We start from the raw sequence: 18,507 nt of genomic DNA, 5'->3' as shown, positions 1-18,507 counted from the left end.
AACGTGTTTGGTTTATTGCTTGCTGCAACAAAGGAGACCACATGCCATGGGAAACCACGGGGCACCTCAGTAACAGGGAGTTAGAAATGACTTACGATAGGATTTGGGCTCGTGTTAGGTAACTTTGGAGAATGTTTAAGGACACAGGACCTTGTGGAGGCAGAGGTGAATCTATGTTTGGGTATCTTAATACATTTTACTATAGGGCAGGAAACATGAACAGAGGTAAAGGCTGTACACTTGTAAAGAAGCAACAGTCACTCGTATGAGCCAGGAGAAGAGATTTTGGGGTCATGTGTGTGACTTGGACAATGTTCATGTTTGTGTTCAGACAAGCTAATGGAGTGGTTGTGTTCTTGTCTTGATCTGTCGTGGTCCCAAGAGTGGCCCTGTTTGTGTTATTGTTCTGTGAAATCGTTTATGTTCAACAGATGACCTAGCTGTGAGAGCCCAGCCAGCTTTTGGATGTCAGGGTCTGCTTTTTTCTTTTTCAAAGCTTAGGGAGTTTTTAAACCTACATAAGGTCTTATACTTGTTACTCCACTAACCTCCAATGAGTGTAGATTCTGTAGGGTTAACAATACTGTTTTCCTCCTCTGGGGTCCTACAAACATCCCCAGGCCACACCCCAATCTATCAGCAGCGATGGAGGGGAGATGCAGATTCACATACAGATGATAAATATTTCTTCAGTCTAAGATGCAAAGAACTTACTGAAGGTGAAACTTTACTGCTAATGCTTTAGGTTTTTTTAATAGGAGAGTGCAGTTAACATCTAACACAAATCCAAAATGAGGGCCCAAAGATGGGCAATCTTTTGATACCGGAATATTGTAGTTAGAAGGTCTGTCTTCTCCAGCCTGCTCCACTCTCATTTCCTTAAAACAAGCTGCAGGATTTCAGGGATAGTCAATCACCAAATAGTCAACAATATCTTTTTGTGATAAAATTGTTCATTTCTTCAAGAAATATTTCATTGAGTACTGTATTAGGTTGCTGGGCTTCCATAACAAAGTATTAGAAACTGAGTGGCTTAAACAAGGGAAATTTACTTTCTCACAGTCCTGGGGACTATAAATTCAAGATCAAGGTGTCAGGAGGCGTGGTTTCTTCTAAAGCTTCCTTCCTTGGCTTGCAGGTCACCATCTTCTTCCCATGTCTTCACGCGGTCTTTCCTCTGTGCGTGTCTGTGTCCTAATCTCTTCTTCTTATAAAGACACCAGGCATATTAGATTAGGGCCCGCCCCAATGACCTCATTTTAATTTAATTACCTCTTTAAAGGCTCTATCTCCAAATACAGTCACATTCTGAGGTACTAGGGGTTAGAATGTCAACTTATAAATTTGAGGAGACACAATTCAGCCCATAGTAAGCACCTACTATATATCAATCATTGTTCTAGACAGTTCTAGGCAGTGCTTACTGGCTGACAATGGGCTGGGGACAGCCAAAACAGGAGGCCAGAAAGTCAAGAGTGGAGGATGATGAATTCAGTCAGTATCTTAAGTGAGGCAGGGTCCCTAAGAGTTGCTGAAGATTTCAGTCAGGGAAGTGATGTGAAATTTCTATTGTGGAGTGCTCATTTGGGTTTTGGGGTGGAGTTTATATTGGAGGTGGACAAGAACAGTTAAGAGTTAAATTCAATAGCACAAGTAAGAAATAGGGACCCTAGCGAGGATGGCAGTGCAACAGGACTACAAAGTTTCAGGATATATTTAGGTGATAGAATTAAAAGAATTAATGACATCTCAGAACCAGACATGAGGGAGAAGGGAGACTTAGGAACAACTTCCAGTGCTCTAAGTTGGATAGATTGTGACATTATTAACTCAGATGAAAAAATCAAGAAGAGAAATAGATTTACAAGGAGTCCAATCTGGGTGTTTTGAGTTTGCGATTCTCCTGGAGATATCCAGTAGACAGTGAAATGTGAATCTGGAGTTCACGAGAGAGGAGAGAGCCAGAGATATTGTTTTGAAGTCATCAAGATGTAATTGAAGCCTTGAATGTAGATAAGCGAACACAAGCAAAGCACAAAGAGTAAGAGCAAGAACCTGAGAAAAACCAATACTTAAGGAGAGGCAGGAGGAAGAAATGCTCATGAACAGGTCAGGAATGTATGAGGAGAGCATCTCCAGAGAGATTGGTACCATGAAATTCAAGTTTGGAAACAGCTGCTGGAAGAGGAAGTGCAAATGTTAGCAGGGAAAGTGGTGAAGGTGATGGGACACACGAAAATCTTAGTGTTGTTCATAGATGGAAAGTTTTGTTAAAGAATCCAAGGCCAGGCGCCAGTCCCAGTGGCCTAGTGGTTAAGTTTGGCACACTCTGCTTTGGGGGCCCGATTTCAGTTTCCAGGCATGGACCCACACCACTCACCTGTCAGTGGCCAGGCTGTGGTGGTGGCTCACATACAAAAAAAGCAGACAATTGGCAACAGATGTTACCTCAGGGTGAATCTTCCTCAGCAAAAATAAACAAAAAAAGGATCCAAAGCCAGAGGAAGACAGTCTGAGGAATGGTTCAAGTGCAGTGCTATGAAATCACTAACTTTTCAATCATTCAAGCTAAACAGTATTCCTTTTAGTGAGTTTTATTTGAAGTTCTCTAATATATCATAATCTATTATGCATTATAAAAAATGCATTATTTTTTAAAGTACCCATTGCAACCTGCCAGAGATGCATCAGGAATTAAAAACAAGTGTCAAGTGAAAATATTCCACTAAAGTAAAACAATGCCTGTTGGACTTACAGATAAAAGTCATTGGAAAACTTAATGTGAGTAGCATGAAAAGAAAAAGGGGAAAAGAAGCTACATGAGGGTTCAGAAATGACTGGAAATGAAGAAATAGTACAGCAATAAGCTCAGCTATAAATTAAATGAGAAAACAAAAGTGATGTGTCAACTATAGTGGCGGGTACATAATAGAGACAGATCTCCAATTAATTCAGACTGCTACTAAAGTGGAGTGGCTTCTAGAGGGCAAGGCAGAGTCATGGGAAAGTTGTGTCTGTTATTATTTGCTGTTTTTTAAGACAAGGAAGACCATAATATATTTAACAGGTAGGGGCAGAAGTTTCTAGAAAGCAGAAATTAAACATAGTAATATGGAATAGTGCAAGTCTGGGCAGAGACAAGAGGGGAAGGATCTAGAATATTGGTCTAGCCTTGAAGAAGAATAAACCCGTTTCCTTGTGAGACCGGAGGAGAAAAGATAAGCATACATATGGTTATAAAATAAATGTTTAGGCTTTTCCTATGATAATGGTGACTATAGGAGATGCAGCTGCAACATGTCTGTTGCTGTTAGAAGAGAAGCAACTCCACAGAGAAGAGACCTGGAGAGGGTGTGACCCAGAGCATCTCTGTAGGGGCAGAATGTTGCAGTGGGAAGGAAGAAGTGAATGTCATTCAAGACCTGGAGGACAGGAGCTGTGTGGCTTAGGGGTAGAAGAGGCCATTCAAATAACAACAACTGCACTGAGCATTTACTACATACTGTATTATGAAACCACAAAGGCTAGTTAATTATTATGATAATGTATCAAAAACCAGTTGTAAAATTAAAACAGAAAATAAAAACTTACAAAATCTAGTTAATATAAAACAAAATAAAGAAAAGGAGAATGCTCACTAAAAAGAAATGAATATTCTCCTTCTACAAAGAAAAAAACAAACTTCAATGATTAATTCAGTCACTCTGTTAATAACTTGCACATCTGAGATTTGACCTGAAGTGTGTCTGGTTCAGAAGCTGTGCTGTCCATCATTTTCCTCTACTGTTGTTACACATGGATGTTGGAGTCCCTCGGGGTTCCAGCGGGGCTTACTGAAGTGGTGCTGATGCTGATGTCTTCAGTGAATGTTGAAGAATGACCTGAAAGTCTGGAAGAGAAGAACAGAAAGTGGTAGCCAAAGAACCTTACCTTCAAAGGAAGAGTAGACTTTGTCTATGAGTAAAACAATAAATGCCAAGAGGCAGTATTGGGAAGCTAGGGGAAGCCAGCACTTAGCTGCATGGACGCTGAGCAGTTTCCACCAGGTGAGGCTGCAAGGGAGGTAGCATCCTCTGGGAAGACTTGCATCTGAGCCAAGGCAAGGAGGTGGCAGAAGCACTCTGTGAAGACTGATCATGTAGAATGTTTGTTTACCACAGAATAGAGTTTCCAGAGGGCTTGGGGAAGGGAAAGTCAAGTTCAAGGGAGACAGACACAGCACCAGTCGCAAAGAAAGATTTTTCCAGAAGGCTCATTTCCTGCCCCCAACTGTCTTATTTATGTGAGTGATGGTTGTAACTGGTTTTTGTCAGTGTTTGAATTTTTTTTTTCACTTTATGCCCAAATAACATGACTAACACTCCAGGATACTAGCCTCTTTCCAGTCATTTTTCCCCAGCATTTAGATGATTTCCCTTGATTAGATCTCTTCCGCCTTGGTCACTTTCACCCACAGAATAGCAGTTTAAAGGGATGTCTTTCACGGAGAAAGTTATTTTTTTAATGTGTTTCGTTTTTTATTAACTATATTTTGTAAGTTTTAATTTTATTTTTTAATTTCACAACTGATTTTGGATACATTACCATAATAATTAATTAGTCTTTTTTTTAAATGAAAGTAATATATGCTCATGGTGAAAATTCAAACACTTCAGACGGGTATAAGGTGAAAATTAAAAGTTTTTCATCCTTGCCTTGAGATGGCTAGGCCCAACTACCTAAGGGAAATCACTCAACAGTTTTTCTGTATCATTCCAAAAGTTTACTATGAATTTTCATTAAATAAATATTTAATAAGCATCTTCTATCTTGTACAACACTGTACCAGGAATCAGGAATTTAAAGGCCAACCAAACAGATTTTACTGCTTAAGAAATTTATAGCCAAGTGGGAGAATCAGTCAATAATCAAGAAAACAGCAAAACACACACACAACAATAAACAAATAAGAACTATGACTGAAATAAACAGATCGCTGTGATTGAGAATAATATACCTTGTATATCATTCTGCAATTTGCTTTTTCACCTACTGTTATGGCCGTCTTTCTTGGGTAATATATGAGTCTAACTCATTTTCTTTAATTTCTGGATAACAGTCATATCATGATCATACCATAAGTCATTCAACCATTCCCCCATTGATTGATGTTCAGGTTGTTTCCAAAATGTTTCCTCTTCAAACAATGCTAACATAAGCATCTTTATATTCATACCTCTATGTTTTGAAGCCTTTGATCCTTTGCTGACATATGCATGCAAATATTTCCCTCAGTCTTGTGAATTTGACTAGGGTAGAACGTGCCACCCAAAATTATTTACTCAGCAAATTGGTCAGTCTTTTCCTTATGGCATCTGAGTTTCCAGTGTTTCTTAAGAGAGTTTCTCCCACCTGGGAGTTTCCACAAATATTTTCTTATATATTGTTATAATATTTTATTATATTCTTTTCACTCTTAAATATTTAATCCATTTGGGATTTATTTTACATGGTATGAGGTGGTTTCTTCTGAATAAATATCCAATTATGCCAGCACCACTATGAACTAAACCATCACAGATTAATTCCTCAGATTTGCTTGGATCTATTTCTGGACACTCTATTCTACTTAATAATTTGTTTTTATATTACTCTGCCAGTAGCTTGCAGTTTGATTGCTGTAGTTTGATAGTAAGTTGTAATTTCTGGTAAGGCAAGTTCCTTTTCACTATTATCCTTTTTTTAAGAGCTACCTAATAGTCTATAGTATCAGTGTAAATACTCCCTATTGGTAGACTTATAAGTTGTTTCCAGTTTATAGTTACTATTACAAATTCCTCGAGCAAGTGTTTCTCATCATTTAATGTAATTCTATGTGGCACAAGTAGAGGACAAAAACCACACGTTCCTGTGCCTTGGATCTGCTATAGGCTCAGTTATTAGTAGGTGACGCTCTGCTACACAGCTGTATTACACACTTGATTCAAGTTCGCGTTTCCCCAAAATTAACTGCCGTTATTCTATTGTGTTACAATGTGTCAAACCGACAAACGTTAAATCTTTCAATGTTAAGAACCTACTATGTTAACAATTTGCACCCTATTGGACTTATATTATCAGTATGCTCAGCCTTCTGATCCTCAGAACTTTAAAGATCAAACGCTTAAACTGACTAATCCCTTGAATTTCTTTCTCCAGTGGTAATTCCTGCTCATACTATTATCCCCTATTATTCCTGCTCAAATATTATCCCCTGAAGTCTCTAGGCAAAAGTCTTAGAAACAGAGGGATGAGGCAGTCAGCTTGGCTGGGCTGGTTCTAACACTGACACATGGCATAGCTTCATCTTCAAAGCCCGTGGTGTCATGAACTCATGAAAAACGATGTGTCGCTGGTGCCTTCAGCCTCCTCCTGTAGCAGCAGGCTCTGACCCTGAGAGAGAGTATTTGCATTTTGTGCTGACCTTCCACACGACGTTTGCTTGTCTCTTACCCATTACAAAGAGAAGCTCCGTTCATCGTGTCTAAGGACCAGTCTACATCAATATTCTGCAATCCAAGAGCGTGATTGTCAAACTGGAAGTAGATTTACTTGCAAAAATATAAATTACTTGCTAAGTATAAAGTAGTGATTGTTGTTAATGCCCGTGAGAAAATGTGGAAGCTTTTGCATCACAACAGGGAACGTGAACTTCATTAAAAACTCTTAAAGGTATTGTTAATCACTCCTCAATCAAACACACAGCACACCAGGATCGCAGCCAGAGGATCTTGCGTTCCAGTCTCAACTCCTATCAAAGGAACACCTGAGAGAGGTGACAGTTACTGATGACCTTTGGGATATTATAAATCCTACCCACGGATCAGGGCTGAAGCCCCACTCTCGTCCTTATTTTTTTTAACTTGGACTATATTTCCTTAAACCCTCATTCAGTTGAATTTAGTGAGTTGCCTTTTAGTGTTACACCCTTGACTTTTGTTAAAAACTTCCATCAAAAATATCAACACACAAATTAGATCACTACTCCTGCTATAGATACACTGTCAAACACTTTATGTTCTGTAAATCACTCAGTGATCCCTCTGCAAAGTCGCACATGATAAATTTTTAAAATTCAGTGTTAGAAAAATTTAACTTCCCCAAGGAAATGTTTCCCTCTCTATATTAATAATTATGCCTCTCTTTTTTCTTTAACTTCCAGGAAATTCACCATCAAACCTGAAGATCAACTATAGCAAATATAGTGGCCTTCTTGGTTTGTGATCTTATGTTGTTGTTTGACACGGTTTTAGTTTTCTACTTTATTTCTATTTTCTCTGAAAGTTATTCCTTATTTCCATTTCTCTTTCATCATATTTTATGTGCTTTTGAGGAAATGCCTTAATTCTTTTATCGAATGAAATGAAAACACCCAGCCCAAGTTATCCCCCCATGAGAAGTTCTGCTTTTGGTTCAGCCTGCACTGCACTTCTCCACCTCTGGGTTCCTGAGCACTTGTCTCTGTCAATCATTTTGGCTCTTACCTTTCATTGCTGCTCCTTGCATTGTTACATAGCTCTCTTGTCTTTCCAACTAATATCTAAGTGAAGGATGTTACATTTTTTACATCCCCATAGTTCTTGGTACGCGGAAGCCACTCAAAAATCACTTGAGAAGGACATAAAGGAGGGAGAGAAGAAGAGAGGGAGGAAAGAAATAGAAGTCTGAACTTAATGTGAAAAATACCTGCTGACTGTAGGGAAGAAGAGGTAGGAAAAAGTCTATTGGAATTGAAACAATTATCTAGCATTGAAGGTAAATGCTTAGGTCGGTTTAGTTTAAGAGAGAAAGAAGTCTTTATTGTCGTCTCCAAGTAAGTAGGTCAGGTCACAGTGCAAGAAGTACATGCAACACAATAGCATAACTGAAGAGAGTTTAACAAAGGAAATATTACAAGGTGTGGGTAGGATCATGAACACTAACAGCGGATGGCGAAGATCTCTGGGAATAGCAACAGCACAAAGCCCGAGTTAAAAACACAGGAAAGGAGCAGTTACTGGAACCCAAATAGCATACCTGTAGGAATGAGGTCCCTGACAGGAGCATGGCCACAAGTAGAGGAAGGTCATGGCCAAACTATAGCCAGGCAAGGAGGGCTCCTACCAGCACTTCACATTGGCTGAGCCCTATCAGAAGCCAGAAGACAAGGGAGAACCCCTCTAGGGATCAGCCTCCCAGGGGCACAGCACAGGATGGAAGGGGGGGCGGGGGTAGTGGATGGAGGCACAACCAGAGAATATCCAGCACCCCACACTTTGCTTTCACAGTAAGGGCTTGCTTCAAAAGGGTTCTATATTTATAACTAGGTGAGGAAATGGGAGTGATGGTGGTGGTATTTGCCTAGAAATTTGAAATAGATGGGGCAAAACACAGAGGTAAAAAGGCCTAAAGCTCTTCAACAGACACACAAAATCTTCAGAATTCCATATGAACATAAACCATTATTTAAGGCTCAAAGTGTCTTTCAAAAATTTCCAAGCTTACCTTCGTTTTTTGAGACAGTAGAACTGCCTTCAGGGTCATTTTTAGGTTTTTGTCCCACACAGGCTCTTTTACTTTTGGAGGATCCATCCCTTAACGTATCAAACATATTAAAATACGTCAATCGTAAATGCAGCTGACTAGCTGACATGTCTTCTTTTGTAGGCATTTGATAAACATCTATTATTTTTCATTTTTGCAGATTCCTTTCTATATTTCAGAGCAAAACTTACTTTTCAGCTCCCAAACACATTTTTGGCCTTGGAAGAGTCCTTAATCCCTAGGTCCTGAGCCTGCCGTAGTTACTGGAAAAAATGAGTTCGACAGCCTCCCTTCGGTGAGTGTAAAGCTGACCGTTAGACAACAAAATCACTCTGCCATTGAGCATGTGCTGGTGGTTAGATCTGATCTGGTTTATGGTTTCCTCTCCCAAGCTTCCAGAAACCCAGCTTATTTGTTCTTTAAGATTCCAGTAGTTCTTGGGCTTTGCTTTAATCCACATACAAATATCATGTCACCTTCTGAGGTCTTTCAGAGAAGGACATGACATGTGTTTCTGTGGGCTCACTTTTAAACTTTTCAAAGATTCCTTAGAAAACACTAAACTGGATGTTCAGCCAGATAGTTAGATAATTGATCAAACCACTATAATCACAGAAATGATATTCTTTTGTGTCATGCTTGGCAGCAGCAAACAAAGTAAATGGCCACCATGTGTCAGATTCTCACTGTCCTGGGCATTGTCACGTTCATTCTGTCATTTAATCTTCCCAATAACCCTTTGAAGTGGATACTATAATCCCCAATTTACAGCTGACTCATCTGAGACTCAGAGATTTGTGTGAGTTGCCTAAACCCATGTCAGGTAGGAGTGAAATTCCACGTGCCCCTGGAGTCAGTGCCACTGAGAAATGCAAGACCTACTTTCTGAGCTTTCTTATTTTGGTAAAAGTATCGTACATATCTAAAATAATCTTTTTGTATTTAATGTGGCATTAAATGTGTTAGCAACCATTAGTACACCTGTAATTAATTGTAGAAATCAATTAATTTGATATTACTACAAAAGCAGCTGTAACTGGAGGTAAATGTAAAAATGGAACAAAGAGAAGTCTCCACTTGAATCTTAAGCAGCACTTTCCTGCCTCCCACACCCCTGGTGTAGCTTTGCCTGACTTTGTAAATCAAGGAACACAGCCAATAACCCATCAGAACGGCTTGTTTGGGTCAGCACTTTCTTCCCTGTGCACTTCCTGAATTTGCTTTTCTACTTCCTTGTGTAAAAATAGCTCAGTGATGAGCCTATATTTCAGCTTTGAAATACTTCATGAGTGGAAGGGACTTTATAGATGTAATATTTCTGGATATTACAGTATTTACTGAAATGCAAACTCCTTGAGGTCAGAGATCTTTGCTGTCTGCATGGTTATAATCCTAGCGCCTGAACAGTGTTTAACAGTCAGAATGCACACAAAAAATTTTTAACGAATTATAAAAGACATTATTTTACTCTTTTCTCTAAGAAAGGACTCTTACATTAGCCTTAAAAACTACCCATTTCTCAAATAACCCCCATAATAAATAAAATAAAGTCCTTCCTCTGTTAAATGGTCCTATGTAGTATAAACAGTCTGACATTAACCACAACTATGTAGATGAGTGACTGCCTCGGTCTTACACATATCCTAGTGTAGGTTGCAGTCATAGATTACTAATTTATTAGCAGTTTATGTGGACCATGACCTCTGAGAGTGCAGGAACCATAACTGCCTGCTTGGTCACCGCTGTCTAGCCATCTAGACACATCCAGCACAACGCCTGGCACAAAGTCACCACACAGTAGATATTTGTTAAGTCAATAAGCAATGAAGGGATCCAGAATTATAATAATTTAGCACAGTATTCAGCACTGAGTATATGCTTAATAAATATTTATTGAATTACCTTAACTATGATATTCAAAAAGAGAATCACACCATGCATTCCAAACTAAGTAGGCATTATATTTGAATTATCAGCTGTTTTGGATTATCTATGGGACTCCTCCCCATGTTTGAGTGGTAAATTAAGATCTTACTGCATTAGCAAACTCCCCAAATCTGAGCAGTATTTGGTTTCCACTGGGCTAGCTTACTATATTCCAACTAAGGTATTTTTAATTTTAAAATGAATACTTACCATGATATCACATACTGTCCACTACTGTTCACTAATCCAATAACATGGCTCCTTTCCAGAGTTGTGTAGTAATTATTTACTAACTGGCCCCTTCCTTCCTTTCTTCCTTCTGTCTTCTTTCCTTTCTTCCTTCTTCTTTCCTTCCTTCCTTTCTTAACTCTTAATGTCATTTAAGGATGTAAATACCAATAGGCAAGGATTTTGACAATATTGCATAGTCTAGAAATGTCCCAGAATAGTGAATAGACAGGAAGCTTTGGAGGACAGACACTTGACCTTATGTCTACAATATACAGTCCATCTTCCTGGCTCTTGAGCTCCCTGTGTTGCACCAGGTCAAGATGACACAAGCGTCAAGATTCTATTTACTCGTTCCCTCTAGTTTCCATAAGAATTAAAGTGGTTTGACTTTAGTTCCAACAAGCGTAACAAGACACTAACAAGCCTCACATTAAGTCAAATGAATCTAAAAAGGTACATACACACACACACACCACACACACGAACACAAATATTTGAAATAGAAGGTCAATTGGTGAACATCTCAAAACAGAAAGATCACACAGCATTTCTAGTTTTGTTTTGCCTTATGCCTGGCAGTTTGCCTGTAACATGAGGCTAATTGGGAATATTTTAAAGATATATAACATGAAACTAATTGCTTCTAAGTAAAGCAATGAAACAGGATTATGACAGATAGAGTCTATAAGGGGAAAAATGATGTCACCAATACAGATATCACCACTTAAGTAAAGAAAACAAATGTTTAAATGAATACATGGTATCATCTTGTCTATATAATTGTACTAGATCAGTTGTCCTGTAGACTTTAGCTCTGTTTAATGTTAATAAATTAATCACTATATAAATAATTACAAAATATGAAATATTAAGGAAGTTGAAAAATCTAATGCATGACCAAGTTCTTCCACAACAGGAAACATTTTTATTACAGACATAAATAAATTTAACTTAAGTTTTAAACTTTTAGTCTATTTTATTTTTAAAAAGTCTCCTTCCATTATCAACAAAACAATTTTCTTCCCTCTTAGCGGGGTTTTCCAAACCTCTCAGATGAACCATTATAAAAATCTTTTGGTTTGCTGTTTTGTATTTGAAATATCTCTTGCTTGAAATTAAATTTAGTCCTAAAATAGCAACTATATCATCTCCTAACCACTTCCCATTAGTAACAGCAAACTCCAGAGATTAGTAAAGCAACTTTCGTGCGCCTGGAAAAAGAACCCTATGGATGATTTAAACATAAGTCTTGGCTACTCATTAAGGAACAGTGCATGCATATTTGCAAATACTGATGCCAGGAAAAAATGAAATCTGAAAAAAGTGAAATCATTATACTGTATAGACTAAATCTAAGCAGAGTTTGGGCTTTGTCTTTCAACATTGTTTCTTGCAAGACTGTAAAAACACTTAACTCATTAACATTGGCTTAACTCTTCCCAAAGTACAAGTGGATTCTGGAGAATGTAGATAGTGTAAATGAACTCTCTTCAATGCTGCGGTTTGTAGACACTGATTCTTCAAAGGTGAAATCTTATGCATGAGATAAATTCCCTCAAGTGTTGTCATGATTGACAGGTCCATTTGGTTGGTTGTATGGGAGAAGGGAACAGGAACGGGGCCTAACTCACAAGGCAGAGCCCTCAGGTTTAGGGCTATTTTATATGACTGCCCCCAAGTGTCTTCTATTGTCACAGATTCTCCTCAGAGCACTGTTTTCAGTTTTTAACATGGGCAACAAATGCGCTTCTCTAAGCCTCAACAGACCTATTCTTTAAATACGGTTCTATTTCCTTGGTAAAGCCTCTTTTGAGGTGCTAAATTTAGCACTGCGAATCAGAAGAACAGGTGGTATGTGACACTACCAAATAGGCCCCTCTCCCATCATGCTTTCCTAAGAGAGCCAATCACCCAGGGCCCTGCCCTAAGGATGTGGGGCTGTCAGCAGATCTGGCAAATATAAGGGCAGGGCCAGACCCTGGCTCTTGAGCAGTCGTGCATTCCCAGCCTCGCCTCGGGTGTAGGGATTGCATAGAAAAGCAAAACTACACAGTCACTGTGTAGTTTTGCTTTTAAGTTTAGAGGCTCACCGATTCATGTTGGAGATGGTCGAAAAAACCAACTCTAGATAGGACGTCGTTTCAGAAGCAACCTTGGGCTTAGTCCCACCCTTTTTGGGCACTCTTGAGAAATCAGGTGAGCAGCATCTTTTCTTTTTTCATTGGTAGAGTCCCTTCCTTATTGATTTCTGCTTCCTGATTATCTTTGTTTGCTAAATGCCTATGTAGAAGCGTTTGTCTACTTGTTGCTGGTGCTGATCCATTATTTGAATCTGCTCGTTAAATTCTGTCTTAAAAGATGTCAACATTTTTCTTTAAAAAGTTTAATACTTGGACATATCAGCCCAGTCAATGTTTCAAATTGTTTAAATGCATCTAATAGTCTAAAACTGCTAAAGTTGCGGTCCAAAATGGTGATAGAAATGTTTGTTTCTTGTGGAGACTCTTTTTGTCTGTTGAGAATGTTCAAGGTTATATTACTCAGTGATAAAGTGAGACACACCAAGAATAGCTCTGATAAAATGCATGTGGTATCAGCTACGCCCTGATGACTTTTTAAGGGAATCAACTGCTGAGGTATCAGTAGCAGGACAGTGACAGAACACTTGCCTGCTGTCAGTCAACCCTGGACAGTTTATTTTGGGAACATGACATTTTAGAGGCATACCTTCAGCCCTAATTAGACAAAGGCCTCTGAAGAGCAAGTGCTAAAGCAACAAAATTTACCTAGACAGTAGGAATAAAAGACCAACTTAGACTAGTTAATTGCAATATCTTTAGGAATTTGGAATAAAGCTATGTAATTGCTTTCTAAAATACTCAGAATCTCATTATGTATTTTAATTCAACTCACAATCAAATTATACGATATGAGATAAATGTGGATGCTAAGAAGGATAAGAAATAAAGTTTTAGAGACTTTTTATTTCTAAATACACTTTGATTTCCCATCTTCCTAGAATTAGATTACTAACTGTAAATGCCTATAAATATGTAGATATATAATACATAGACGGTGTAAAAGAATACAGCTATTTTTAGAATATGCACTAGATTGTAAACAGGAAAAGTTAAACACAAAAAATGTATTCATCCTAAAGATGACAGGCTACAATAAGGAGTTCTTCACAGAAGTTTCACAAAAACTTTTGGATATTATCTGAATTTTCCAAACATAAATTTTATCATCTCAGAGAATTCTGTTTTCATTTTCTTTTTAACTAAGTAAAAAGTTACAATAAGTTACAGAATTATCATTAGGAAGATTATTGCTCCATAAAGCTCTAGTGAACAGAGAATTTTATGAAAAATAGCAATAAAGCAATTGATGATTGAGAATCTGCTTTTTAAATCAGAAGAGTGGAATAGTCACATTGAATAATAAAGTACTTATGCATCAGAAAATTCCTCACATTTTCTGTCTGAAACTGATGGACAAAGTACTTTCTTCCACTGAGCAAAAAGACTTCACTGCAAGTTTCATATTCATTTCTTTGATTTTGAATATTTATGCTCTGAAATTATAGATCTTGTCACTTCATCTACATTTCACACCAGCTTTCCATCTTTCAGAGTTTGCACACTGTTCCCTATTAAAAACCCAAGTCGGAATTTTTCTTTCAGATCTAAAATAAATTTTGGCCTGCTCACTTAAACTGAAATTTTTCTAAGTATTTACTTCAGCAGTAACAACTTTTATTGGGCAGTTACAATAAGAAGGAATATTAAGAAACAGAAAGCACTGGAAGCTGTCTACCAAAGGTCTGCGTATTCAACAAGGCTTGCCAAAACTTTTCAAGTAAGGAAAGGAATTGCAAAGTTGAGATTTTTTGTTTCAGTGACTAGTTTAAGTTACCACCTGGATTACTTAAAGTAATAATGCCTGAATCATGTCAATTTTATGACTGCAGATACAGTGAGTGAAAAATTCTAGGAGGAAGGAAATACATTTTCAAATAATTCTCTCTCAAACACGGAACTGATGCAAGGATTCCTCGTGCACTTTTCACACGTTTTTTATTATTCTTCACTATCCCAGCTTACTCCAGCTTTCTCTTTCTCTAGCTTTCTCCCAGATTCCCCACCTTGGTTAAGACTGAATTTCCCTCTTTGTCCACTAGGGTACATTCCTTGCTCTGCTTGCTTAAATGTTTTTCCGTTTGCCCTTTGACTTGCTACTCTGTTAGGCTTCAAGTCTACTCAAAGGCCAACTGTCCAAATTCAAGCCACAAAACAGAAGGCTTGCCCATCACTCGGCCCACAGATCGTTTATGAAGTAATGTGTTTGGAAATGTGTGTCTCTGCCATCTACAAAGTAGCTCCAGAGTGACCCTGAGTGGTGACGTTGGAATTTATTTTCTCTTTCTTTTCAGAGTGCCTAAAAAGATGGCAACTCAAGCACCGACGTTTACGCAGCCGTTACAGAGCGTTGTGGTACTGGAGGGTAGTACTGCAACCTTCGAGGCTCACGTTAGTGGTAAGCTCACACGTCCACGCTTTCCTTTGTTCTCTTCGCCTCTTCTCCAACAAGTTAACTTTGCAGCAGGACTTGACACCAAGTTAAGACCTGCTTTCACTTTGTAAAATTGGTCCCAGTCTATGGAAGGGTCATTATAAGGATGTACCATTCACAGAGTACTGACAAAATCTGACAATATAATGGCTTGGAAATGTTTTATTCATATTTATAAATCCACAAGGCAAAATAATTAGCGTTGGATTAAAACTGCTGTCAGAATCCAGCTGCTAAGTAGGACCAAATTTGGTCATTCTATATTTGGGTTCAGCTGCAGAGCCAGACTGGAAGCCAAGAACTCCAGCCCAAGAGGGGCCAGCCACGGAGTTGCTGGGCAGGGAGCCTGGGGCTGACTGCTCTGTGCGCCTGAGCCTCCATTGTTTTGTATGGAAAATAACAATACAACCAACTTTCCCCAGAGGCAGAACTGTCAGTGATGAGCTAACCCCTAAGTATTTTATTGTTTGATCTTCAATCTTTATTAAGCGATTCTAGTTAATTAAAAGATTTCCCAATCACTTTGAAACGACAACAAAAATAATACATGCCTCTCTGGTCGATATATTAGAAACAGTGATTCTAGAATTTTATTTAAAAGGAAGTTTTTTTATTTCTTTTTTCCTTTCTTTTTCTTCTTCATAACTCAGTTTAGGGATGGTTTCTGAAAATGCATGGTTTCCGGGACCTATCAACAGGCGGAAAAAATGAGGGTCATCTACGAATTAGGTTGCAAATAATCTCAAAATTATTAATCAACATTGTCTCCTTCTGCAGTATGGTAACTGGCTGTGTAAGATTATATGGATTAACTGAAAATCAGGCTTGATGCACTTCCATGTGCATTGTTCCTCTTTTTTTTTTTTATTTCAAGGCTTACAATAAAGATATAAAATAAGATTTCCTTTTCCTTTCTGTTTCTTTTTGCTTTCTGCCCATTTTATTACCAATCTTATTCATAACTGGATAACACTTTATTTTACATTGCACAAATATCATATACTCATTCTTCATTTTCTATTGTAAATGTATATAGAGACCAATTCCCTTCTTCTCATGCGGGCTAGACTCTGACTGACCTCCACATAACTCACGTGCTTATCTTGTAACGCTCAGTAACTTCTGAACTGAGCAGAACATATACGGCTTCAGTGGCATCTTGCCTGCTTGTGGAGTAGCGGAATCTGGCTTCTTCACAGCTTCTTGTTCCTTCACACTTTGTGCTGATAAATTCTTAGAAAAACACCACTGAAGATATTTGATACCCATGAATTAGCCAAATAAACTATTCCCTTGGCCCCCGTGGGAGATCGGCTAATGTAAGGACAACAAAAGAAACTTTCTCTTGGTTATCTTCACTTCCTCAGTTTAAGAAGATAGATCACCAGTCTTTATGCCAAATGCAAAATAAACTGTGCCCCGAATTTGCCTCATGCCTTCTGAATGCAGAGATGTAATATGTATACAACATCAAACCATGGACATGTAATTCTTAGGTCCGCAATTAACGGCTAGTGACAAGAATTTGGCTTTTCTAACTGCAACTCCAACCACACGTGTTGTTCTGAAAGACCAGGTTTGGTTTCGTCTCTTGTTATATGAGAAACTGCCTGTCCACGGTTTGGCATGGTTACTGATTGCACCTCCGAAAGGCAGGAGAGTTCAGGCAGACAGTGTCCCTGTAACCGCAGAGGAGGGACAGAGGTGCAACGTCCTCCTGTGCCTGTTGGCAGAACTTTTACATCTCTTTGCTGCTTTTGCTCTTCGCTTGTCTTCAAATAGGACAATGGTCACTTTTTACTTCAAAGTTTCCTTGGCTCTTCACTTTTATAAATCCCTTTCATGATTTTAATGATGTCTATTAATTGCCTCATATTGAACCCTGGGCAGAAAGGCAGGAGATGGAAATTCTTGGCCTCTCTGTGCCATGCTAGCTGAGGGACCTTGGAGAAATCATTGAGCCTCTTTGGGCCTCAGTTTCCTCCCCGATAAAAGGAAGGCACAGGCCGTGACAGGAAGCCATAGGCCCTCCTAATGATCTGCGAGTTTATACTTTTATTGTTGGCTGTCAAGTTTTCACCAACCTTAAATAGCATAACACTCTGGATAGCTTTTATGGGTTAGGTCAAGGCCGTGAACATAATAGGACACAGCAGAGGCCTTTTTCAGCTCCCCGTTCAAACATAAAGATGGATTCTCTTTGTTCTCCAGGTTTGCCAGTTCCTGAGGTGAGCTGGTTTAGGGATGGCCAGGCAATTTCCACTTCCACTCTGCCCGGCGTGCAGATCTCCTTTAGCGATGGCCGCGCTAGACTGACGATCCCCGCCGTGACTAAAGCCAACAGTGGACGATACTCCCTGAGAGCCACCAATGGATCTGGACAAGCGACTAGTACTGCTGAGCTTCTCGTGACAGGTAGGCTGGAGGCGCAGCCTGTGCTCTGCGCCCCCTGCCCCCCAAGGCATCTCCAGGACTTGGGGAAGGGGATTCCCAAAGAGCTACTGAGCACAGGCAAATGCAGCTCCAAGTCAAGAGAAGGGCCCCCGGAGGCTGAATTGATAGCAAAGTTGTTTGCCCTGTGGAATTTAATTTTCCTCTCAAAACACAGCGCAAAAGTGGCTGAGAATCAGTTCCTCTATACACATATTAAGCACTCAAAAATATATTAAGGAAATATTAAAAATCATCTTTCTGAGCAAGTAACAAGGCTTGGAGCCTTGTTTATAAACCTAGGAAGGAAATATGTCTATCTCTAGGAACTCACAGTTTAACAAGCACCTAGATGAGTCTGATGCAAGTGGTCCACAGACCACCCATTTAAGAAACATTGTTCGAGGCTATAAAGTTTAATAATTCCATTTACTTTCCAGTCCTAAAAATATTACACAGTAAACCTACACAGAAAAAAGCAAATGCTTGTCTGATTCAAAAGCATGACACAGTTTCCCCAGAAAAGTTATCACCAACCTTGGTGGCTTCTGTCATTTTTCTCCATCTTTACCAAAAACAAAAGGCACATCAGGTAACATCAGGTATGAACTTTAACATAGATCCAGAAAATTCAGAAATGGAAAATGTATAGGGTTGATGGCATCTGCTGTTGTTTATTACTCAAAGACATGTCAAAATTAATCCCATTTACCCTTCGCTTTTATCTTATAAAAAATTTCTTTCAACATAATTAACCAAAAAAAAAAAAAATCCCTTTTCTGTGGTGGAACTAGCATTAAATCATGT

General features: G+C 38.8%; 1 protein-coding gene and 1 long non-coding RNA gene across 3 annotated transcripts in view; one reads left to right on the top strand and one right to left on the bottom strand.

Moving 5' to 3' along the window:
• Nucleotides 1-3,444: 3,444 nt before the first annotated feature.
• Nucleotides 3,445-8,841, bottom strand: LOC139076652 (uncharacterized). Its single transcript, XR_011528458.1, has 3 exons — nt 8,733-8,841; nt 8,503-8,591; nt 3,445-3,889 (listed from the first exon to the last, which is right to left on the bottom strand). It is a non-coding gene; the product is annotated as an uncharacterized lncRNA (long non-coding RNA).
• A 3,743-nt stretch (nt 8,842-12,584) lies between these two features.
• The window catches only part of TTN (titin), a 269,108-nt gene continuing 263,185 nt past the window's right edge, over nt 12,585-18,507 (top strand). For both annotated transcript variants that reach the window (XM_070580292.1, XM_070580293.1), the window contains exons 1-3: nt 12,585-12,894; nt 15,131-15,234; nt 17,482-17,685. In XM_070580292.1, coding sequence (XP_070436393.1) covers nt 15,144-15,234; nt 17,482-17,685 — 295 coding nt within the window. In that variant the 5' untranslated portion in view covers nt 12,585-12,894; nt 15,131-15,143. The remainder of the gene's footprint in view (nt 12,895-15,130; nt 15,235-17,481; nt 17,686-18,507) is intronic.

This window comes from Equus przewalskii, chromosome 17, assembly GCF_037783145.1.
Source record: "Equus przewalskii isolate Varuska chromosome 17, EquPr2, whole genome shotgun sequence".
Taxonomy (NCBI): Eukaryota; Metazoa; Chordata; class Mammalia; order Perissodactyla; family Equidae; genus Equus; species Equus przewalskii.
The sequence above is the reverse complement of the archived record's forward strand: the minus strand, read 5'-3'. Positions and strand labels throughout refer to the sequence as shown.